The sequence below is a fragment of the Charadrius vociferus genome, unplaced genomic scaffold, assembly GCF_000708025.1.
Source record: "Charadrius vociferus isolate BGI_N301 unplaced genomic scaffold, ASM70802v2 scaffold55, whole genome shotgun sequence".
Taxonomy (NCBI): domain Eukaryota; kingdom Metazoa; phylum Chordata; class Aves; order Charadriiformes; family Charadriidae; genus Charadrius; species Charadrius vociferus.
In genome coordinates, this window is record NW_009648444.1 from 3,973,788 (window position 1) to 3,996,596 (window position 22,809).

Below are 22,809 nucleotides of genomic sequence, written 5' to 3' on the forward strand. Positions count from 1 at the left end.
GGGAAAGAGCAAAATAAAAGTAGAAATTAAGACAGTTATAAAGCATGTGTTCAGAGCAATTTTAACAATGGTGCCTGTACTTTATTTCAGAAGTGTATTGGTACCTTAGCATGATAATTTTTTTTTTCCTTAGCGTTACTTTTTGTGTAATTTCTCATGAAGTCTGCATCTGCCACACTGAACCCCTCACTGCCCCCCCCCCCCCCTCGCCCCCCCCCCCCCATTCCTGAACAGTCAGGTCAACAACACTTACATCATTTCTCTGGTTTGAGGAATGTATCCTCCAGCAATTCCAAAATGTGAATTTTTGGTTTCTATAAGTTTACTGAATTAAAATGGATTTTAAAAACCAAGATGCATTCTTGGATGAAATAGCCTTATGTTTTTTACCAGTGCTAACGAAATGACTCGACGCTGGTTAGCAACTCAAAAACTGCTTCAGCCAATAATGAATATTAGAATACTCAACATAAGAATGATGAAAAACTAAAATGAAGCTACAGGGAATAGAAATGGCCTTCTAAGTTACCCAGTAAACTCTTTTACTGTTGCAATTTACAACTGAGAAATATTTCCTTATTTCCCATCAAACTAAAGTAGCTAAAGAGGCTGGTGCTGGTTCTTCTACTAAATTTTTGATTCAACAGAAAAGCTGAGTTTTGCAGCCTACTACTTGCTTGCATTGTCACTAATTTAGTTTTAAATGTTGCAGTCTGTTTCCTGCTGTAATAATGATTTATATCATTCTAGTTAATGTTAATGAGTGTAGATCATTAGACCATCCATGTTCACAGGCTGCCTTGAAGAGCACAGCAGTCCTGCAGTCCACTGAGAAGTTACCTTGAATGATGGTTCTTTACCCTTTTACTTAAAAAAGAACTTCCCAGAAACAGTGTTCTTGCAGGTGGCAGATAAAGACCTCTAATAGAGATAGAACCTCAATCTGAAAGAGTATTTTGGCTAGGCAGGTATGAGATAATCCCACGAATCATTAATATGAATAATCAACACAGAGAAGACAGGGTTAGTCCAGTTCTTGATGGCTCTATCTTGTAATGCCTCTTCAGGGGTGTGAGACTCTCTTGATGTTTCACAACATCACCTGCTATGCCTGAAAGGATACCTAATTAAAGAAAGGCAAGTAAGATAATCGTATTTACTAACTTTGAGTACCAAACCCACCCAGAAAACAAGCAGTAAGTGTTTATTTGGTATTTTTTTTTCCCCTTTGCAAATATTTCTGGAGGTGTTTTTTTCTGGAAAGAGACAATAGTCTAAATGAGAGCTATGTGAGTCAGTTTGTAAGTGGATAAAGATTTTATTGTGCAGGGACTACTGAATGCTACTAAGTTTCTTGGGTATAAACTATCCACCCATTTATTTAAATGGCAAAAAATATGTTCTTTAGTTGAGATAACTTTATATAAGATAGCTATTTGTATTCAGTTATACACAACAAGCCAACCAAGGAACAATCTTGAGACAAGGACTACAGTGAATATTAAGAATCGGTGATCCAATGCATATCACACCTGATCCTTATTGTTTACCCAAGCTACTGGTGGCTGACTAAGAATGTGCAATTTAAACAGTTTGTTTTTAGCACAGATAGGAATACCTGTAGTAGAACAATTTTTACCGGGGGAAAAAAGCGAAAACTGCTTTATTGACTTTTGCGAGACTGCCTGGTGCAGAAGCCTTGCTAGGCTGCAGAAGTCTGTTGCGGCTTTGTTCTTCCAGTGGCCTTGCTGCTGTTGCTGCTGTTTGTTTGTGAGGGTAATCAACGAGAGGGGCTCCAAGAAAGCCCTGAGTTCCTGGGCTGAACCTCGGGACTGGAAGCTGCTCCTCGCTCAGCTTGCAAGGGACGGCTCAGACTCTTCCAGCGTTGGAGGAGGATCTTCTGGCCCTGCCCTGTAGCTGTGTGTCTTGGTTTGTCAGTCCTTGATGGAATATAGATGACAGGAATGTTGTCGACGGTGAGTTTCTTGTCCTTGGTCCTCTAAGAGAAATTGTCAAAACAGCTCCAGCATTTTAGATCTTTTTTTTATGTGGTCCAGTTTCAGTCTTTTCAGTAAGACTTTAATCAAAGCTGAGCAGGTGTTTGAAATGAACCGAGATGACTTTTTGCATGTATTTAGTTCTTAAAATAGTCTTTTAGACTTTAATAATTCTTGAACAAAGTACTAACATTTATGAAAGGTGACGCTGTCTGTTCTTCTTAGCAATAGTTGTAGAGATTATTTTCATCCTTTCTGGTCTTGATAAGATGCTATTCCAGAGAACATATACCTATGCTCCCTATCAGTATTTTTATACGTAACTGACTTTTTATATAGCTTTTTACTTTCTTTGGTAGAAAAACTCAAGTATTTCCCAGGTCTGCTTGCATTCTTTTGAGTTAAGAGAATTAATATTTTTGGATTGTATTTTAGAATGGTGTATTGTCTTAGAGTGCATGAAAAATGAGAAAAAAAGGATTGAAAGCCCATTCTTTTTGACTGGTATTATTTCATAGCAGACTCCTCAGCTCTACTTCCTGTGATGCATAGATATCCCCGCTTCTCTCGCACACCAAAAAGACAGACCCACAATTACTTTCTTTCATGGGTGATGATCTTCTGAAACCTGATTACTTTACTTGTATGTTTTCTGAAGATAAGATCCTATCTGCACTGACGTGTATTTTTAGTCATGATGATGTGTCTTCCTTTTTTATAAGAAACTTCTGTTGATTTGGCTTTTTTCTTTCTTTTGATCACATGCTTTTCCGCTTTCTAGCAGGCTATTTATGGTAGACAGAGAACTTTCAGTTGAAGGTCTTTAATGGATTTTCTCTACAAAGTTCAGGAACAAATATTTCAATTTGAAATCTATATATACAAGAAAATAATATAAAATTTTCAATGGAAATACAGGTTATAAAACTTTCAGAGTACATGAAGACTTCTGGGTGTAATAAATAGAGGTTTATGATCCAGGAGGTTTGGGTTTTTTTTACATTACTTGGCCAGATACAAGAAGCTAAAAAAGAGACTGCCAAGCCATTTCAACAATTTCAGTTAAGCATCAGCAAGCTTTAACAAACATATGAATACATTAGAATTTTATTATTGTTTTTATGTGCCTGTAAGGTTTCTGCCTTGCAATCACTTCAAATAACTGTGCTATTGCAATCCAGAGGGACTAGCAAGCAGCCTGAAAAGTCGCTGAAGTGCAAACAGTGCATTTTTTTTCTTAGCACACATTTTTCACTTGACGGTAACAAATCCATTAAGAGAACTGTTTCCATTGAATTGCCAGACTGCTGAGAGCCAAGTTTGACCATCAGTTGTAGTAACCAATACAAGGTTATTGTTTTGCAGCAGAAGAAGTATGTCCTTCATAAAGGGACCCGTAACGAGAGTGAAAGACTTTGTTTCATAAAATCAAGGCAGTTTGTTCTTGGGAATAAGTCCTCTTGCTTACTTGCAAGCAAGAAATAGAATAACCAGAAACATCCATAAAAGAAAGAATATAAATTCCATCATGAAAATGTATCTTCAGTGTAGAAGATACCACGTGAGCTGTTCTTCTCCTGTAAAGGAGCCAGTTAGTTAAATTACCTACACATTATACAAAATAAAGGGAATTAGACATAAGTAAAGGAATTAATCACATAGTAAATAAAGGAAAGCAGAGTGCACCTGCTTTTTGTAGTGAAGGTCTGTTGAACTCCGTTTGGAGTTATGATTTCTTGCTGGGTGCTGGGGTCCAAACTTTCTGTCTGACACTAAGTGAATGGTGGTAGCATCAGCCCTCTGTGACAATCAGTACCAATTTTGACTCTTCTGAAAACTTCTCTTAATAATTCTTTTTATTAGCGACAATGTAAAATTTTAGCATCTGGAAGTATCAAATGACCCATAGAGGCTTGTAAACCCATGGTAGGTGCAGACAAAAACATTGTTGCTCAAAAAATACAATGGAGTCTTGTGTGTTGGCTGTTTTCTTTAGTAAAGACCGCAATTTTATTGCAAGGAAATTTGTAAAAATGCTGGGTTTAGCGCATTTGCCCTGAATGTGTGAGAAAGTTGACTCTCTTCATTTGACATTTGGTTTTGGGGTTTGGTTTTGTTTTTTTTTTTTTTGTTGTACTAGGTTTTGTTTTGTTTTAATGAATGTTCAGCTTCCCATGATGATTCACTGTTTTAGTCGATGATTTCATTGCTCTAGTGAAGGATTATGGTCAGAGTGACTCCTGTAGTTGCCTTGATAAGGGTCTGTGGTTTTGAGCACTTCCTTGGGTTTTTGCTTGACTTTGACCAGCGATTGCACAGCTTCGTTGAGCAGGAGCATGTGCTGCAGAGGTCAGCTTGTCGCCAGCCCCCATAGGATGGAACCTCACAGCCTGTGAGAGGTGGAAGAAAGTGGCATTTCTCTCTGAAATTTAGTTTTAATGAGGAGTCACAAACACCCTACAGATTAATAACGCTCTAGGTAGAGAGTTTTCAGTGAAAGAAGTACTCTGACTGTGTGTGTTTCCAGGTGTTTCCTTTTACCAAATACATTTTCAACATAAACATTTCCATGGTCGTTGTTTTCTACAGCTGAGAGCGGAATTTAAAGTTGCAGGAAGTGCATGCTAAAGAAATGGAGAGATGAGAATAATAAATGCAACTGTTTTAATATCATGAAAAGGATTTTAAATTTTTTTTTGTGCAGGACAAAAGTAAAGTAAACTATGGCTTTGGGGTAAACTATGGATTTGGGGTTAGTATTGTAGTAGTTGTAGCTGGGAAGAACATTTTCTGGAATGAATTAAACTGATAATGTGTTTGATCTTAGCCAAAAGTAGACAATGTTCTTTCTGAAAAATGAGTCATTCTGCAGAGCAAGAGAGTTAAAGTTCTTCTGAAAGATGGGCTTAACTTCTTCAGTCTCTGTGTGAACATAGTATTGTGTTAAAAAAAATAAAATCACAAGTACCCAACTTGCATGGAATAGAAACAGGGAAACAGTCTTCTTTTGGTGTCCCATTAAAGCATTATTTTGCAGTACGCTCTGACAGGATACTGTTACATGTAATATTCAAAGGAGCATTGTGGTCTAAAATAATGATCAGAGCTCTGGTTATCCCAGTGTGTTGTGGAAGTACACACACAATTAGCCCAGTAAGGTTCTGAACAATAAGCGGCTCCTGCTAAAATACAGATTTGCCTTTTTGCACTGGAAGTAATAGTCATTTGGCAGTACTCTGCTCCTTAAATGTATAATGTCTTACAGAGCTGGAGTATTATGCTTGCATCTAGTAGTAGTTCACACACCAACCTCCCAAGAAGAGCAAGCACAAGGGACATTGTTTCAGAAGTGACTTGAGTTATTCAAAAAAAGAAAAGAAAAAAAGAAAAAAGTTGGTTTTTCTTGTCTGCCTATCTTTGATTTTTCTGTCACTTCATTATTAAAACTTACAGATGTAAGAGATTGGATTCTCTCCCTGAACTGGAGGACTTGAAGTTTAGACTGTTTATACAGTCCCAATGCTGAGAGGAGAGTATGAGCTATGGCATTAATATAGACAGGTAAATCTGGAGGAGGAGAGTTCAATAAGTATTTCCCTGTCTTTTAAGAATAACCAAGAAACTTTACTTGCAACTCAGATGAAATACTGATTTACTTATCAAAATAGCTTTTTCTTGGTCAGTATGACTTCACAAAATGCAAATTTAAGAAGTAACTTGTATATCTACGTCATAGCAGTTTGGAAATTCCTGTAACAGAATGTCTGTAACAACAGAAGACAAGGTTGTGTTAACTGAGTGGAGCAGAACCAAATTTGGCCTAAGCAACTATTTGAAGACAGTGCCAGTAGCTACCCAGTTAAGCTGTGTATCTTCAGATCTTTGAAGTCAAGGACTAAATAAGCGGGAAGAAAGTGGACATTGCGTCGCAGTAAGTTGGTCCAAATACATTCTGGTTTGAGCGTTAAGGCTTTATTTCATACTGGTACGGCAGTCTTTTGGTACAGCCATACAGGTATGGCTACTCTGTGGTCAGTAATGGACATCTGCAGCTGCAGTATTGTCTTTTGGAAAAAACAGTATTTGAGGGGTTTTACGCCTTTTTTTTTTTTTTGTCAGAAACTTTGCATGGTTTTGCCTTAAAGGATGGTAATTGTTTCCTCTGGTGTGTGGCACCATTACGTCCTGCTGATGGGATTTGATCCTTTTATGTTTTGTGTTGGAATTGCTCTCTCAGAAAAGATCTGTTATTGGAGGGAATCGGTTGCTGGTCTCACCTCTTGTATTTTCCATTAAAAGCACATCCTTATTAATGTTGTTGCTTTAAGAGGAAATGCATTGTATTTTCAGATACTTCCTTTATTATACATGTTGCATTTAAATGGATGTACCTTATATTTTAAAACAAAATTTTATAAGGTCACATAAACACTGTTTCATATTTAGATTATGTATATGTCCAGAATAAGTGTTCCATATTCTTTGAAACCAGATAATCTGTAAAGCGCTGTGCAAGAACTAATCACATAGCTCCCATCAGAATTCATGAACTCTGTAGCTAGATCCTCTGAACATCCTGAAAATCTTGTCCTTGCAATATAAAAAGCTGACTTAGTTTATTTGATATCTGTACATGTAACTTTTTATTAAAATCCCAAGTCTGTGAAATTATTTTTCTCATCTGGAACTGTAGCTGGTGGTGTTTTCAGGCTGTGTGTATTCTGCTTGCATGAGTTGCATTTGTATGATGTGTTCAGCTAAGGGTGATTCAAGCTGTGGAGGCCTTTATCCTACAAGTGCAAAAAGTAAGATGGTGGAGATCCTTGGATGTCGATACTGAATTCGCATACGTTTAATTCACATATCGATTTAACATAATCAAATGCCGATGAAATCCTGTTTGGATGATTGGTAAGATATTAAACATTTATTTATACCTTCCCTTGGAATGTTTGGCCTGTAATTATTAAAAATATGTCTGTATTAGAAACCTGAAAGGATGTCATATGTGAGGTTACTGATAGACTACAGATCAGAAGAGTGCCATAAATGCCAATTCAGTGTAACAGAAATTTTTCTCCATTTTTTCACCTGATATTGTCTTTGCAAGCTATTTTTTGATGGTGACCTTTTCTACTTACCTCTGTTTCTGAATACCAGTACTCTGTTACCTTCCAGAACAACTTACTGCATGCGATGTGGTTAGTGGCTGTCTGCCAAAAGAACATTTCTTCCCTGTCCCTCCCCTCCTCTGACTTTGTTTTTAGGGTTTTTTCCCTCCTCAGCCAACCATTGCGAAAACAATTCTCGATACTGTGGGAGAGACTGGTTAGTTTGCTTGAGGACCATGGTGCAGGAGCTAGCCCGAATCTGCCTGGCTGCCACCCCTAAAGCTACCCAGAGTCCTGTCTAAATTGTGTGTACTCCTTATATGCCTAATAGCAAGGTAATACAAAGAAACATAATTAAGGCTGTTCTGTTCATCAGTGTGACTTCTTTCTGTTCATTTCCATAATTGTCATTGAGTGATAGCAGGTTTTTTTCTGGTACTAAGTGAGCTTTTTTGGTCCCTTCCAACCCAAACCATTCTATGATTAATGATGATTTAGGATCAGCATATGAATTTAACCACCTACTCAAGATTATGTTTTGGTATCTGTTTTCAGCAAGAGGGAATTAACGTGGTCAACTCCGCTTTGCACTGGCTCCCCTAACTAATTGTCTTGTGAGCTTTTACCAGGACATAACTTCCTATGCAGAGCCTTCTCTTACAAGCACTTTCCTCGAAGGTTTTTAGTTTTTCACTGCGAATAAGATTCATATAAGACTTTGGTTATGGAATTTAGATCCTATAAAAGAGTCATCTTACGTGGTTTAAGCTTGAATTGGGAAACTTGCATGTTATTTGCTTTCCTTAGCCCTATACCCATATACAAGCAGATGAACGTCTCTAGTACAGAAAGGTTAGATTAAAATAATAGCTCAAGACCATTAAAGACATGAGTGCAAAAGCTGAGGGTGAAGCTCAGTAGATCTTCACTGCTGGTTCTTTTTACTCACAGTTCCAAATATAGACCATTAAGCCCAAATGCTGAACTTCACAGAATTTCTTTGAAGGTAATTGTGCTGGCTCCTTCCACTCAGGGTGCATGCAAGTATTCATGTCGATACTGCCAGCTGCTTATTAAGAACCCAGGAATTTGAGAAATAGTGTTTTTATTTTCCCTTAACATCTGCTTCTGAGAAATACAGGGAGATTGCTATAGATCCAGTGGTAATGAACAAATGCATTTGTGTCGAGCAAATGTTTGTTTTCCACTGATAAGTCAAATTGTTGTGCTGAAGGAAGTAGAATGCTTTTTGTCATAGAGTAATGGTTCTGATTCTTAATAAAACAATGAGTAAGGGTGGGATGGAGCATAAAGCACATCTTCAATGACACAGAATAAGGAAACTGTGACAACAAATGTTATCCTCAGGTGAAAATAGAAAATATATATTACAAGCCAACATGAACATCTGGGTTTTGTGGTTAGGTTTTTAGATGCTAGGCATTCATATACTAAATCTTGACATGCTAATGGTGCTACCCATAAAATCTTGTAAATTGTTGGGTGCTTGGAAGGTATTGAATTGCAATCTTCTTTTTTCTACAGAGATGAGCAAATTTGAGGTGCTTCTCTTCAAAAGCCCTCTTCCCATTTTGCCTTGTTTCACCTTCCCTAAATTTCATTTGGAGCATCGTGTGTAAAGGCAGGCTGTGCCTGCTTCTTGTGCAGGACCTTCCTTCCTTACTGAAAGGGTTCTCTTCTGATGCATTGAATTGGATGGAGCAATATGAGGATGTGTTGTTCCCTCTCTGGATCTCTGCCCTCCCACTGACTGAACTCATGACCTTATTAATTATTAAACTTCCCCGGGCCTTTGTTTTTTACATCTGTAAAACTGAGGATAAGAGAATTTTCCTATTGCTATAAATAACCTTGATCTAAGTACATGAGCTGGAAATCCTGACCTATACACCAATGAAGCACTTCCATCACGAATAATCCTTCTGATGGGGTTATTTGTGAAATAACCATTCCTCCCTGATACTGAGGGTGCATTAACAGGAGATAATGACAGCACATTTGCTCTTCCATTTGCTACGGAGGATGCTCAGGGCCAGTGCTGACCTTGGAGGGTGGCAGGGAAAGACCCAGTTGTTTCTTTGATGTGTATGGCAGTGAATGCTCTTTTACTCCCATTCCATTTTTTTTTTCTCTCCCCGTGACATGATTCAGTATCTTCTGGTATATGTGATTAGAGTACCTTTCCTTGTTGATCTTTGAAAAATTCTGTAAAATATTCACTAGATCACCATACCCCTTCTACTACAACTATGCAATGTTGCTTTGAGCTGGAATTGAAAGTTTTCGTTTAACACCTCACTGCTGTGGTACCCACTTACTTTTCTGAAAAATTCAGCTAGGCTAGAAGCATGGTGGGAAGGGATTTTTCTCTGCCAGTGTAGGTTTTACCGTACTTGATAGAGGCTGTTTCCTGAGACTCTGTTGTTTCTGGTATCTCTTAAATCTTGGGCCCAAAGAGTGGTGGTGAATGGAGTTAAATCCAGTTGGCAGCTGGTCACAAGTGGTGTTCCCCAGGGCTCAGTACTGGGGCCGGTTCTGTTTCATGTCTTTATCAACGACCTGGATGGGGGGATCAAGTGCACCCTCAGGAATTTTGCAGATGACACCAAGTTGGGTGGGGGTGTTGATCTGCTTGAGGGTAGGAAGGGTCTACAGAGGGATCTGGACATGGATCATGTGTCGATGGGCTGAGGCCAATGGTATGAGGTTCAAGAAGGCCAAGTGCTGGGTCCTGAACTTGGGTCACAGCAACCCCATGCAGTGCTACAGGCTTGGAGTGGCGTGGGTGGAAAGGTGCCCAGCAGAAAAAGACCTGGGGGTGCTGGTTGACAGCCAGCTGAATGTGAGTCGGCAGTGTGACCAGGTGGCTAAGGAGGCCAGTAGCATCCTGGCTTATATCAGAAATAGTGTGGCCAGCAGGACTAAGGAAGTAATCGTACCCCTGTGCTTGGCCCTGGTGAGGCTGCACCTCAAGTACTGTGTTCAGTTTTGGGCCCCTCACTACAAGAAAGACATTGAGATTCTGGAGGGTGTCCAGAGAAGGGAAATGAAGCTGGTGAGGGGTCTGGAGAACAAGCCTGATGAGGAGTGGCTGAGGGAACTGGGGTTGTTTAGCCTGAAGAAAAGGAGGCTGAGGGGAGACCTTACTGCTCTCTACAACTACTTCAAAGGTGGTTGTAGCGAGGTGGGGGTCGGTCTCTTCTCCCAAGTAACAAGCGATAGGACAAGAGGAAACAACCTCAAGTTTCACTAGGAGAGGTTTAGGATGGATAGTAGGAAAACTTTCTTCACTGAAAGGGTTGTGAAGCATTGGAACAGGCTGCCCAGGGAAGTGTTGGAGTTGCCATCCCTGGAGGTATTTGAAAGATGGGTAGATGTGGTGCTTAGGGACATGGTTTAGTGGTGGTTTTGGCAGTGTTAGGTTGATGACTGGACTCGATCTTAAAGGTCCCTTCCAACCTAGGCAATTCTATCATTCTATATATACGAAGGTGCTCCTATGCTGGCCAGGTTTATGTACATGTTTTTGATTTTGCTTTGAGACACTGCAAAGAGTTTTGTGACACAAAAAGTAATTTTGTGGAGCTATTTTTAAAAACTTAGTGCTGAAGATATTTTTGTAACCTTAACATCTTGAAGGGCTTGCTGCCACATGGTTTAGGGTTTTTTTGCTTCCTCCTTCACCAGAGAATATTAATGACTGCTGTCCTGAAGGTCTTTTCTGATGTGAAGTTTTCCCTTCCCCACTGTTTTTCATGCTACCTCTTCAAATCAGGTGTCATTAATTTGTTCTAGCCTTCAAGGGATGGTGGGAGAAAACTAACTCCTATTGCAAGGAGTGAGCGTGGGTTGATCTTTACAGACACTAGCATTTCAAGTGTTGGCAGAGCAGAACACAGTATAGGGTCCTCGTGTCTTGCTCAGAAAACAGCTTTTTCCAAGATACTTCTTCGGGTTGTTTGGGTTTTTTTCTTAGTACAAAGAAGGAAAGTCGGCAACCAAACAACATTGTCAAATGCGGCATTGATGGTCCATTTGCGGTTTCCTTTGCTGTACCTGTATGGGTAATGGTTTCTGGCTTTATCTTTGGTGAAGCAGGCCTCTTTATGAAAATATGTAATTGCAGTTTTTTGTTAATGCCAATTTACTCTGGTAGTATAAACTCATCAATTTGCATGCAGTGATTGAAGGGAAAAGATAGATGAAAGCCTATTATAATCATGTTAGATAACCAGATATGAATATGAATGAGATCATGCTTCTTTTGGAAATACAGAGCTGTTTTGTTCAATACACTTAGTATAACGAACATTCATATGAAAACCCATTATGTTGAGTCTAGTAGATTTCGTCTTAGAATGATAAGTTACCTAGTGAGCTGTCTAAACGATTCTGACATTAATTTGAGTACGTAATGAAGTCTGCAAGTTCTTTAAACATCTCTCTTAGAAACAGAAACAGAATTGCATGACTATAAAACAATGTATGTGATTTACCCACTGGGTTTGTGTCTTGAGTAGTGCTTTAGTGAGCAGCTACAAATAAACTTTTGGAGTTTTTTCTTTTATTTTGTACTTCTTCCTCCTTGTTTTCCATGAAGTAAGGAAGAAAATTGCTCAATCTCTAGCAATTTAAAATAAATAAAGAAATAAAGATGCCTGGAACAAAACTGTGGTGTTTTGAACATTTCATACTGCTAGTGGTAATATACAATGTCCCTCAGAAACATGTACGCTTGGAAACAAAGCTCATTCAAGCTCAAAGATCGTGTAATCAAAGACATGTGACTCTCATATGTGACTTTGTTCTTAAATCTTGGGGAAAACGAGAGCCTTCTGGTTAATAGTTGAGCCCTTCAGGAGCAATGCAGTAGTTTTTCTTGAAGCAGCTGAGAATTTCATACATATAGCTCTTGCAGGTGTTTTCCCTCATATTTATGGGTTGGCTAAGGAAGCCCAGTCTTTGACTCCTCAGCTACAGATGTTCATCTAGTTGGTTTTGATTTGCCTTTGTGTGTCCACCGTTGCTTTTAAGTACTCCTTCCTCACTTGGCGGCTTCATTCAGCCTTTGGTAACTTTTCATTGGGCCAAACTACCTCCTTGGAGAAATGGTTGGGACATACTTCTCAGTGGGGTATGCGGCCATCTTTACCATCTTATCCTGTAGGTCTGGACAAATGGGTGTCTGTGAGTCAGCTCAGATACGTGCAGGTTTACACAGTGCGCTCGTCCCTTTGTCAGTAAGGCTTTTTAAGTACCGCGTGCCCTTGGAAAGCGGTAAGCTCCTGGAAGCATGTGCTAACTAGTGGAATGGTAAGCAGCTAACCACTTCCTAAACGTTGTACAAAGCAAACCCCTCTGCCATTTGCAGTCTGCATTCTGGGGTGTAACTTTATAGGGTGTTTTTCTCCCTTAGGCTTTGTGGTATTGCATGCTGCTTCACTGAAGCACAGTTTCTTGGAGCTCAGTGCAAAGACATCCCTAGCTCAGTGAATGTAAAGAACAAGTTGTCAAACGATGGATAAAGGTCCCTACACAGTGTTGGTTTCTTCTTTAAAAGATGCCTTTGCTTCATTATTGTTGTCATACATGTATGAGTTTGCAGATGTCGATTCTGAAGCTGATGATGGAGTGTTGCATATTTGCTCCTAATCCCTGATGACATTTGAAGATGGGAATATAATCTTGTGATACATGGAATGTAAATTCACTTGAAACATTAATGGTATTTTACTATCAGACCATAATGTTACACCAATTAAGTATATACATGATAAATGAGGAAATAAGTGCAGCATATCCAAACTGTTAGAGATAGAAAATTTTTTAATTGACAGTGTTTAATGTACTATGAATATAAATTTTGTTCTTAATATCCATCTGGAGTGGGAAGCCACACAGAATAATCTCTGGACTGAGTTTGTACATAGTGAAGGGCATTTAGTTATCTGAGGGAAGGTATCTGAAGAGCATGTTTAGATTTTTTATTTGTGCCAATAGTCGTTGCAATCTAAGTCGCTGCTCTACCATTTTGTCTTCTATAAATAAGCTGGCAATACCACTGCAAAGCTGTGGACTTCCTTCACTGCTAGTACAACTTGGACTTAATGGGTCCTGTTCAATGTTGCTTGTTACTTTGACATAAATCAGAGGGATATCTTCTCAGTGAAGCCAACAGAAACATAATTTAATTTGTATTAGGATGACAATTTCTAAAAACAAACAAGTGAAAAAACCTTGCTCCGTTCTCTCCCCCATGTCCAATTTCTATTTTTATAATAAAATGGTATTTTATAAACAGTTACATTGGGAAAGTTCTGGTGGTATAGTGTAAGACAGTGTAGTGGATTAAAGGACCCATCACAACAAGTAGGAAAAGCTACTCAGACACACGGTTTCTCAGTAGTTGTATGGACAGTCCTGTGAACCTGATTCTTTCTTGCAGGGGCCCATGTCTCCCCTGAAAACATTCTCAACAGAGAGAAATTTCTAAGGAGTCCACAAACAACCAGTGTTTCTTAAACCTTCTCATTGCACCAGTGAATTCGGTAGGAGATCAATTTAAAACAGCTGAAAAAATTTCTTTACATAGCATTTCATGGAGTTCTGGAGCTTGTTGCCGAGAGAGGTTAGGTATGTAGACACTATCAGCAGGTTCAGATAGACAAATTTATAGGCAACAGGTCTGGTGCCTGAACTGATCCCTGGAAGTGGTAAGTCAGTGGAAACACCGTTTTGTTGTTCAGCTGGCAATTTAAGCATACAAAGAAAGTTGAAAAGCAATGGATAAATTAAGCAGTCGTTTTAGGGAAAAAAATATGCCGTTAGATTATTTAGTAGTTATAAATTAGTGAGTGTAAAAAGGCCATGACTTGATGGCACTTAGGGGAAACCAGTGATATAGGAAAATATGTGAATTTCTAGTAGAAGGCATGCCACCCGCTATTCCTCCCTTTGATAAATTTGTTTTGTACAAACACAGCTGCTTTTAATGTTAATCCCACACACATACAAAGTGTTTTTTATGTTCCCTGTGTTCGTACTTTAAATCTGTAAGTATGTTGATCCTGGAGATCTTCACTAAGAATTGAATTTCCTGCTTCACTGTGCTGTTTTTTATTTTGTTATTATTTGGTGGAAAAATGTTCATGTCTTGTTGAATGTGTTTTTCAGTAGCAAGTGCTCCAGTACCAAAAGAGGGCCCGCACAAGTATAAAATAGGAATCTTTTGGCAAAATTAAAAGGAACGAGAGATCCAATGGTAGTGTTTGTACAAGAGTAAACATGAACATACAATAATTAGTGTGATTTCAAAATTTTTTTCTGTAACAGGAAGGGGGAAGGTAGTGAACTTAGACCTCTGTAGAGGTGGCGTGGAGTCGACATGGAACCTCTTCTGTGGGGTCTTGGTGGGACAGTGCTGCAAGGCTCTTTGATAGTGATGGCAAGCTGCAAGACAAGGTGTGAAGGGTATGGCAGAGTGATTGGCTGATGGATGTTTCCACCCTCATGAATGGAAATCCAATGCAGGATCTCTTGCGCCCCCACCTGATGAAACATAAAGCATTGATCTGGCTGCCTGGGAAGTCTTCTAGTTTTGAGATTCCTAAGAGTTGGAAAACAAAACAGGTGGCAGAACTATAGCTGTAGGAGGAGTTGCTTTCAAACCACAAATGGAGTGTAGTACTGTATGCGCAAGAAAGTGCCCTTTAATTTATTTGTAAACAAGGCCATCCATTAGAATGGGAGTACACAGGCTTCCCATTGTAAGAACATTTCAGGTCTATACACACAAACCTGGAAGGTGTAAGATCCTTAAGCTAGGATGCTGGGCCATCTTGTCTAAACCATGCCTTTACCAAGAAAGGTTGGACCAGATGGTCCTTGAGGTCCCTTCCAACCTGGTATTCTGTGATTCCATTCCATGCTGTTCCAGGGAAAATACTAATTGGATTAACCATATGTAACATTGTGGTCTTTCAGTAGGAATTTTGGGATCAGACCATAATAAATAAAATCTCAATGTTTACTCTTAATTTTGAGTGTATTCTCTTCCTGCGACTGCTTTTACCTGCTAATTTTAAGCTTCTCTTCTGCAACTGCTTTAGTTGCTTGGCAGGGTTGGGCCTGAGGGCTTTTTAGCTTTCCATCTTTTTGTTTTTCTGGATATGTTTCTGCATCTGTTGTCAAGTATAAAAAGAGTAGGCTGCTGCATGCAGAGTGCCTGGACTATCCATTGAATATCGATTCTCAAGTCCAATTCAGAATTTTGCAAGTCATGGGATTGCAGGGCTCTGCACTTATTTCTGTCCTCTTCACTGGTTTGCTCTCTGCTTTTCTGATATGTGACAAATGCATGAGCATACAGCTACTTGGAGAAAGCTTTCTAATCACCTTGATTTCTCTCTAATGACCTCGATGTATTTACCTGTTCACGCATTAAAAAAAAAATAATAAAACCTTGTTTCTTTGTGCTTTAGTGAAATAGCAAAAGTTAAATCCATTTAAAATCTTTCAGTCTTGTTCAACTTCAGGTTTTTGCAGTTGGAGCAAATGGGGGCGGGCGATAATTGGTAGAGCTGTACAGTTATATAACTAAGAGCTTTTCTGCTGGAAGTTAGGAGAGGCAGATTGCTTGGCCATCAATATGCGACACGTGTTCTTAATCTTCCCACAGTGTCCATGCAGAGGAGTACAGTCAAGCAGCGTGTATTGGTTTGGTAGATTAATGTGTTCAAATAAAAATGCTATCAAAAAATTTCCTTTGGGGTACTTTTTTTTTTTTTGGAGAAAGACGGGTGGTGTAATACCACTTGAGGATTTAAATAGTATTTACTTTGCATAATTAATGGCAGATATTATTCTTAGATATAAATTATAACTGTTGATGGCTTTCAACATGAAGGTTGTCATCTAATGCTCTTGGGGGGGGAAATCAAGTAGGAACAAGACATTATGCAATGTAATGCAGTGGGGATAAAAGTACTATATGCTATTTTATGCGGAAAATACCCTGTTGCTATCACAGAGGGATGCTCAGCTAGCCAGCACTTGTGAATCGTGTCACCAATTTCACATAAATATTCATGAAAGCAGTGACTGGGACATAAGTGGTTTTTTTGTCTCTGTACCTGAGGGGGGTGGTTTGATTGGTTTTGGTTTGGGTGGGGATTTTGAGGGGATTTTTGTTTTTAGTTTTTGGATGGAATGACGATATTATATTGACCCTATTATTAGTGCATACATTCAGAGAAAAGTGATGCAAGTAAAAAATATGTGACACCAGACTGAGATGAAAGACAATAACATATGAATACTGTTTGCACTCTGACTTTGTTGGTTTTGGTGTTACAGCTGTTCTGTATAGTCCTTTTGTATCTATGTGGAGACCTGACCAGCTTCTCCATGGCATGAGACAAATGTGAAGTTTGTTTATCTGTGATAGGACAAGACCTCTATATCAACTTCCAGATAAAAACTCAAATGAGAGCTCTACTTGAATACAGAAGCTTGAACCATTACATCAGAGAGAGCATATGAAGTCTCCTGAATTTAGTGTTAGCAGTAAATAAGAAGCTGTGCTGCAAGATAAGGTCTATCTTGGACCCTTGGTTTATTTGGTATCTTCATAATCACCTTTCCAGTTTGCCAATCAGTTTTATGTTTGTGTAGTCATTGAAGGGAGAACCTTTGGTCTAAACTAACCTCAGTAACAGTCAAGGCTGTTGGCATTTTCTTTGTTAAGGATTATTGCCAGAAAAGGTCTGGGCTTGGCCCTAAACTGTGGGGTTCTTCCCCTCCCTCAGGTAGAGGAAACAAAGCAAGGCAAAAGGAAGCAGGTTTTGGCACAGCACTGTTAGTTAAGCTTCCACGGGGGCCTCCAAAAGCATTGCCTACCTTCCTGCAGATGCTTAAAATCACCCACCACGGAGTTTGTGATTTCACAAGATAGCCGAGCCGATCTCTTAACTCTAAGGCACAAAAAGAGACATCCCTACTTAGCCCCGGCTGCACATCACTTGCGCTCTCTCTGTCGTGTTTATTGGGAGCTGCTCTTTCTAGAGAAGCCACTTGTTAGGTTGACTTCATTGCAATGTAGTGAAACAAATCATAATTATATGAGGTTAAATAAAGTGGTAGAGGTTAAAGCATGAAAAATCAGTGTCCTCTCGTGTAAGACATGCTTTGGGAAAGCAAGGAGGCCATTTTTCTATAGAGAAACCAGAAGTCAGAAATTTGTCCGTTTAACCAGTGGCATCCACAGAACAGGCATGCTTTGCATTTTACAAAAAGCCTATTGGTGTTTGTTTGGGTTAAGACTAGGAGAAATAGAGGAGTGATGTTGAAAGAACGAGTAACCTTGCTTGAACACGTTCTCTTTTCAGGACTTCTTTGCTTTGTCTTATTACTATTGCCAGCGTTCTGTGCTGTGCAGTAGGAGCAATGGACAGATACTTATGAAAATAATTACAGGTCAAATTTTCTCCGTGGCTCTACTTTAATTAATTGGTAGCCTTTTGCACACGTATATGGATGCACGTCATAGAAAAACAGCTTCTGTTGAGCAGTTGCCAGCTCTCACTGGTCGTTTACCTAGAGGATGATGCACAAAACTGTCACAACAAATTTCGTATGAAAAAGAGTGACTTCAGAATGTGTGTGCCTAAGATGATCTCGGCATGGTGAATCTGAATATTGGTCTTTTTTTTTGTCTTCTAGTTTGTGGAGACATCCATGGTCAGTTCTTTGACTTGATGAAACTGTTTGAAGTGGGAGGTTCTCCTGCCAACACGCGGTATCTCTTCCTGGGGGACTACGTGGACAGAGGGTACTTCAGCATTGAAGTAAGTTTCTTATTTCTGTTTTTGACTGAGAAACTGCTTACAGCCTGTTGTGTACATTTGGCATCATAATTTAACCAGTTCAGAAATACTGAATCTCTGCAGATACCATTTGTGAGCAAAAGAAGTCCATGTTAATGTTCCTGTTAGGATTTTCATAAAGGTTGTGTGGTATCCAGCCAAATCCAACTATGTCTGTGCTGGAAAGCTGATGGAGAACAGACCTTGGTGCTAACTAGTGGCCATCCAAATATAGCACAGAAGGCATTCTGCTCTGCAGCTTGCGCAAACTAAATCAGATGAATAGACATGAACCATTAGAAGAGAGACATAACAGAAAAACTAAATAAATAAACTCAGTTTAGTTTGAGGTTTAGGTTTATTTGATCTGAGTCTCCTGGATGCGAAATTTTATGAAAATGAAAGGACTAGATAGGGGGTAAATGGGACAAAAAAGCCATCAGAGAACGTGCTGTGCTGGAGGGAATGCATGAGTTCTGTTTAGATGTGACACACAGGAGTGCGTGATCTCTGGCTTTTGATGCAGCACTTCTCCACAGAGAAGTGATGCCGTGTGCCCTCTTGAAGATGCGGAGACCTGATGCAGACTCAAGTATCAGGTTGTAGAATGTGAAGATCCAAATGACAGCATCTTTAGCTGGCTTACGGAGGAAACAGTGTCCTGTCCAACCTGTCCACCTTTGACGAGAAGTGAGTCAAATACCAAGCAGAAATTCTTTGTTCCAGTGCTCAAAAAACAAACTGGATTTTTTTTTCTTCCATTCTGTGTTGCTACTTGGTTTTGCAAACTGACAGATGAGGTGCACAATTATCAAATAAAACCTAATCTGGATTTGTTCATCCAGGTGATAGTTGCTCAAGTCACAGAATGGTCAGTCAGAAACCCTTGCAGCAGCTTTTGAGCTACAGCTTGACTCCTTTCTCTGAAAAGTTCAGACTTCAACTCCCTCTGAGTCAGAGGAGAATACCCATTATCTGTTAGAAGCAATATAGGTCCTATGATACGTGGTTGTGTGTCTGTATTAGGTAAGATGACAGCATGCAAGAGCACATATACTTCTACGTACTGCATCTTAGTACACTGTTGTCATATGGATATAAAAATATGTAATCCCAAGCAGCTGAGTTATTTATAATGTGTTTGTAAAATGGATCAGTGCATTATCTTGCCAGTGTTATATTTATAGTATGAAGAGAAGTTTCTTAAAAATAAGATTTGGTAAAACTACTTTTGCTTTATTAGTTCATTTTAAAACTTTATTTAAAATGTTAACAGAATCTTTTGGCACATTTTACAAATAGAAATATGCTGTTCCAAGTGCAAATGCTCTAAAAGCTGAAGAATTGCAAGGTTCTTTCGCCCGCCTGCCAAAAAAATCAATATAGCCAGGATTTAGTCTCATACTGAAGTCAGCACTTTAATCATGATTTTTTTTGAGGCGTGTGTGCCTGCTTCCTCCTCTGATCCACGGGGAGCTGTGAGCTAAATCCTCACTGTGGATTACGACACTGGATCACTTGGGGAAGGTTGGGACTGGGGGGAGGTGGCTTCACAGGCTTAAACTGTTGTGCAGCTCAGCCTTGAACTATCATTTTTCAGTTGCGATAACCTAATTCCTATCTCCTGTAGACTTGGACCAAGCCAAGTTGTATTTGGAAGAGGCGACTTTTGTCTTCATTTCTACATAAGTTTTTAATATAAGAAATAGAACAAGTGGATTTGCTTCAGCTTACAAGTGCTTGTCTGACAGTTTGCCAAAATCTACTCCAGGGCTATTACCAATTAAAGACAATAGCAAGCTATGTAGCACAAAGCAAAATAGCTTATGTATAGGGAATAAGCCCCTTAGAATTCCTTATTTAGCAACCTGCACATACTTATTTAGAAAATTGTATTCTGAATTTAGTTTTGCCATTCTGGATCACTACTTTTTCACTGGAAGCAGTACTGGCTTCTGCCAGCACCAAGGAAGTATCTGAGCTGTTGCTGATTTTATTCCTTTTTGTATGTAAACATTCTCAAATCACTATTTTTTTGGTCACATAACTGAGTCTCCCCACCTGTCACCTTGATTAAAGAATTCCTTTGAAAGGAAAAGCAGTTTTCTCTTTCGTAAGTGTATTTGGATGTAGAGCTATGCATTCAGGCATGAACTCGGCACAATAGTGACAAAGAAAGGAAAATGGTGAAGAATGCAACTTGGTGTGTTGAGGGGGGATGCTTTTCGTGGAGAAGGGGTTATCTAGCAAGCACCAGCTCTTATGTGTTGGACAAGTCATGGTGATAAACAGTCCTAGCCTGATTTCAATGCATATTTCTACCATGTCAGTCACACGTGATCTTTATTCCATCTATTTGTTGGCTTCCCTTTCTGATATGTAGACATGAGACTATTGCAGTTCTGGGATCTTTCCAAAAGAATTAAGTAGCTGGTCTGAGGTACTAATCACGAGTAATACAAGCTTTAAAAAAAAAAAAATCACTTCAATTGCCATGTGATATCTAGCGTAAAAGTGACACCATTGAGCCTAGACCTAACTGAGTTCTGGTGGTGGGCGAGATAATCCTTGTCTGTGGGCTGCAAAGCATTTGGGATTCTTCTGGATGAAAGGTGCTATATAATGTAAGCTATTATCATTAAGAACAGAGGAAGAAATTGCATAAGGTAGGTGGAAGGCATTTGATAATGCAGAGGGAAAAAGAGAAAAGTGTTTGTATTGTAAGGCACTCAGCAGAAATGACAGTCCTTGCCCCACAGAGCCCTTGATCTAGGGGCTCAGTCCTTCACGTGTGTGCCCTGTTTTTACTAGCGTTAGCTCCACTGTTTGCAGGAGAGCTGTTTTGTGTCTTTAAAATTAGTTCTAAGCAAGGTGTTGCAGGATGAGAGACTAATAAAGGAATTACAACAGGTAAAACAAAAAATTTCAAAATTGTAGGTAGGACAAGATGAGGTTTCTTGGTGCAGACTAAATCTTTATCCCATAGCTGTGCTCTCTTTTTGATTTGACCTTTTGGCAGAGCCTGAGCATTTCTTCACTTAGAATAACAAATCTCAGCAAGTTGCAACATCTGATACCACGCACTGTTTCCTCAGCTCTGTAACTGATAACGTTTCCCTGTTGTGCTTGTGCACCGTTCCAGGGTTTTGACTCCGGAGTAGAAACCCCTCAGTTCTCACTTTCAAACAAGTTTTATGGCCGTGGAGGAAAGAAACCCAAATGATCAAAACAGAGGGCTATTTTTAAGTCCAAAGAATAGTTAGAGCATAATTGGTTCTGCAGGAATGGGTTGTAAGGAAGAATGACTAATCTCTACCCAAGTCTGAAAGCTCTCTTTTGAAAGGCAGACGTAAATGCCATGTGGTGTAGGGGGGAGTATACATATAGACTGCTTTTCATCACAGTCTTGGAAAAATTACAATCAGAGTAAATACCGACTATAATGCATTAATAATATTATGTAAATGAATGGTTGGAATTATTTTCTTGCTCAATCCCACATAAAAACATACAGACTTAAATGTCAATTGAATATCACAAGGTACATGATGATAATTTTTGACAGAGCAGATAGTTAAAATATGGAGAATTAAACCAATGTTCAAAACTGGAGTTGTGTTTTAAGGTTCAAAACATTCGTACATCTTCATTCCCTGAATGCAAAGACCGAAATTCCAGAAAGAGAAACTGGTTTTGAGGTCTTTCTAGTGAGAATAAAGTGAGGTGTTTGGAGTGAGTCTGGAATTTGACCATTGGACCTTGCATCAATTAAAAAAGCATCTGGTGCTTGAGATGCTTCTGAACTCAGTGAACTCTTAAAAATTATTAACAGGTCTCTCCCAAGAAAAGAGTATAAAAATTTGTGTTAGTAAACTGTGGGTGAAGTGAATGCTGGTAAAACCATGTGTTAGTCATCTCTCAAGTTTCCGTGCACTTTCTAGGACTTTGTTGGAAGAATATACACCTTTTAGTTTCCTCCATTGCTCTAGAGTGTTAATGTTTCCCAATAAACATCTTGATTTAAAATAATTTTGGCTGGTCAGAAATAGTTTACCAGTGAAGCGAGTTGGGTTTTTTCACTTCTCTCAGAGCAAAGAAAATCGTCATACCTTAATTATCCTAAATTTGCTTGCCCTTTTCTTCTGTATAACGGTAGAAAATATGTTTCTAGCAAGACTTTGCATCTTGTAAGATCTCATTTTTGCTGGGCAGTGGTCCTTAGAGCCATGAATATTCGGTAATTCAGCAAATTCTGATTATTTTGGTATATATTAGATTCCCAGACTGGAACATCTGTTTGTGTCAGGGTCGTCCTTGCAGCTTGCCTGGTCCTGTGCCAGCTCTTCCCAGAGCGAGTCCCCATCATGCCAAGAACCCCTTTTGGCTACGGGGAGAAAACATGGGATGGTGCCCGGTCGCTCACACCATTTCCCGCACACTGCTTCCATCGTTCTGTGGGACCCATCTCTGCAGAAAACAGCTGGGGCCAAGACATGAGGTCTAACAAGGAGAGCTAGGAGCCAGCACTTGGGTAGCTATTTAGAAAGTCCTAGCTATAAAAACTAGAGGAACATGTAAGAGAGAGAATTTTCTAGTGACTTTTTTTTTTTTTTTTTTTTTTTTTTTTAAAAAAGAGGGCCTTCCTTTTTTGGGTATTGTGAGGTCTGTCCTTTTTGGATATTCTGAGGTCCTTCCAAGCACTGAAATGGGAGTAATGTGGTCTAAACAGTAGGAAACAGTATAAGGCAAGTAGCAACATTTTGCAACTGATCACTTTTAATAAAATCACCTGGGAGACTAGCTAGAAGAGAGTCTTGC

General features: G+C 39.3%; 1 protein-coding gene across 1 annotated transcript in view; it reads left to right on the forward strand.

The window, feature by feature from the left end:
* The window catches only part of PPP3CA (protein phosphatase 3, catalytic subunit, alpha isozyme), a 285,188-nt gene that overhangs the window by 207,380 nt on the left and 54,999 nt on the right, over nucleotides 1-22,809 (forward strand). The window contains exon 4 of the mRNA XM_009885532.1: nucleotides 17,849-17,973. Within this exon, the coding sequence (XP_009883834.1) occupies nucleotides 17,849-17,973 (125 nt within the window). The remainder of the gene's footprint in view (nucleotides 1-17,848; nucleotides 17,974-22,809) is intronic.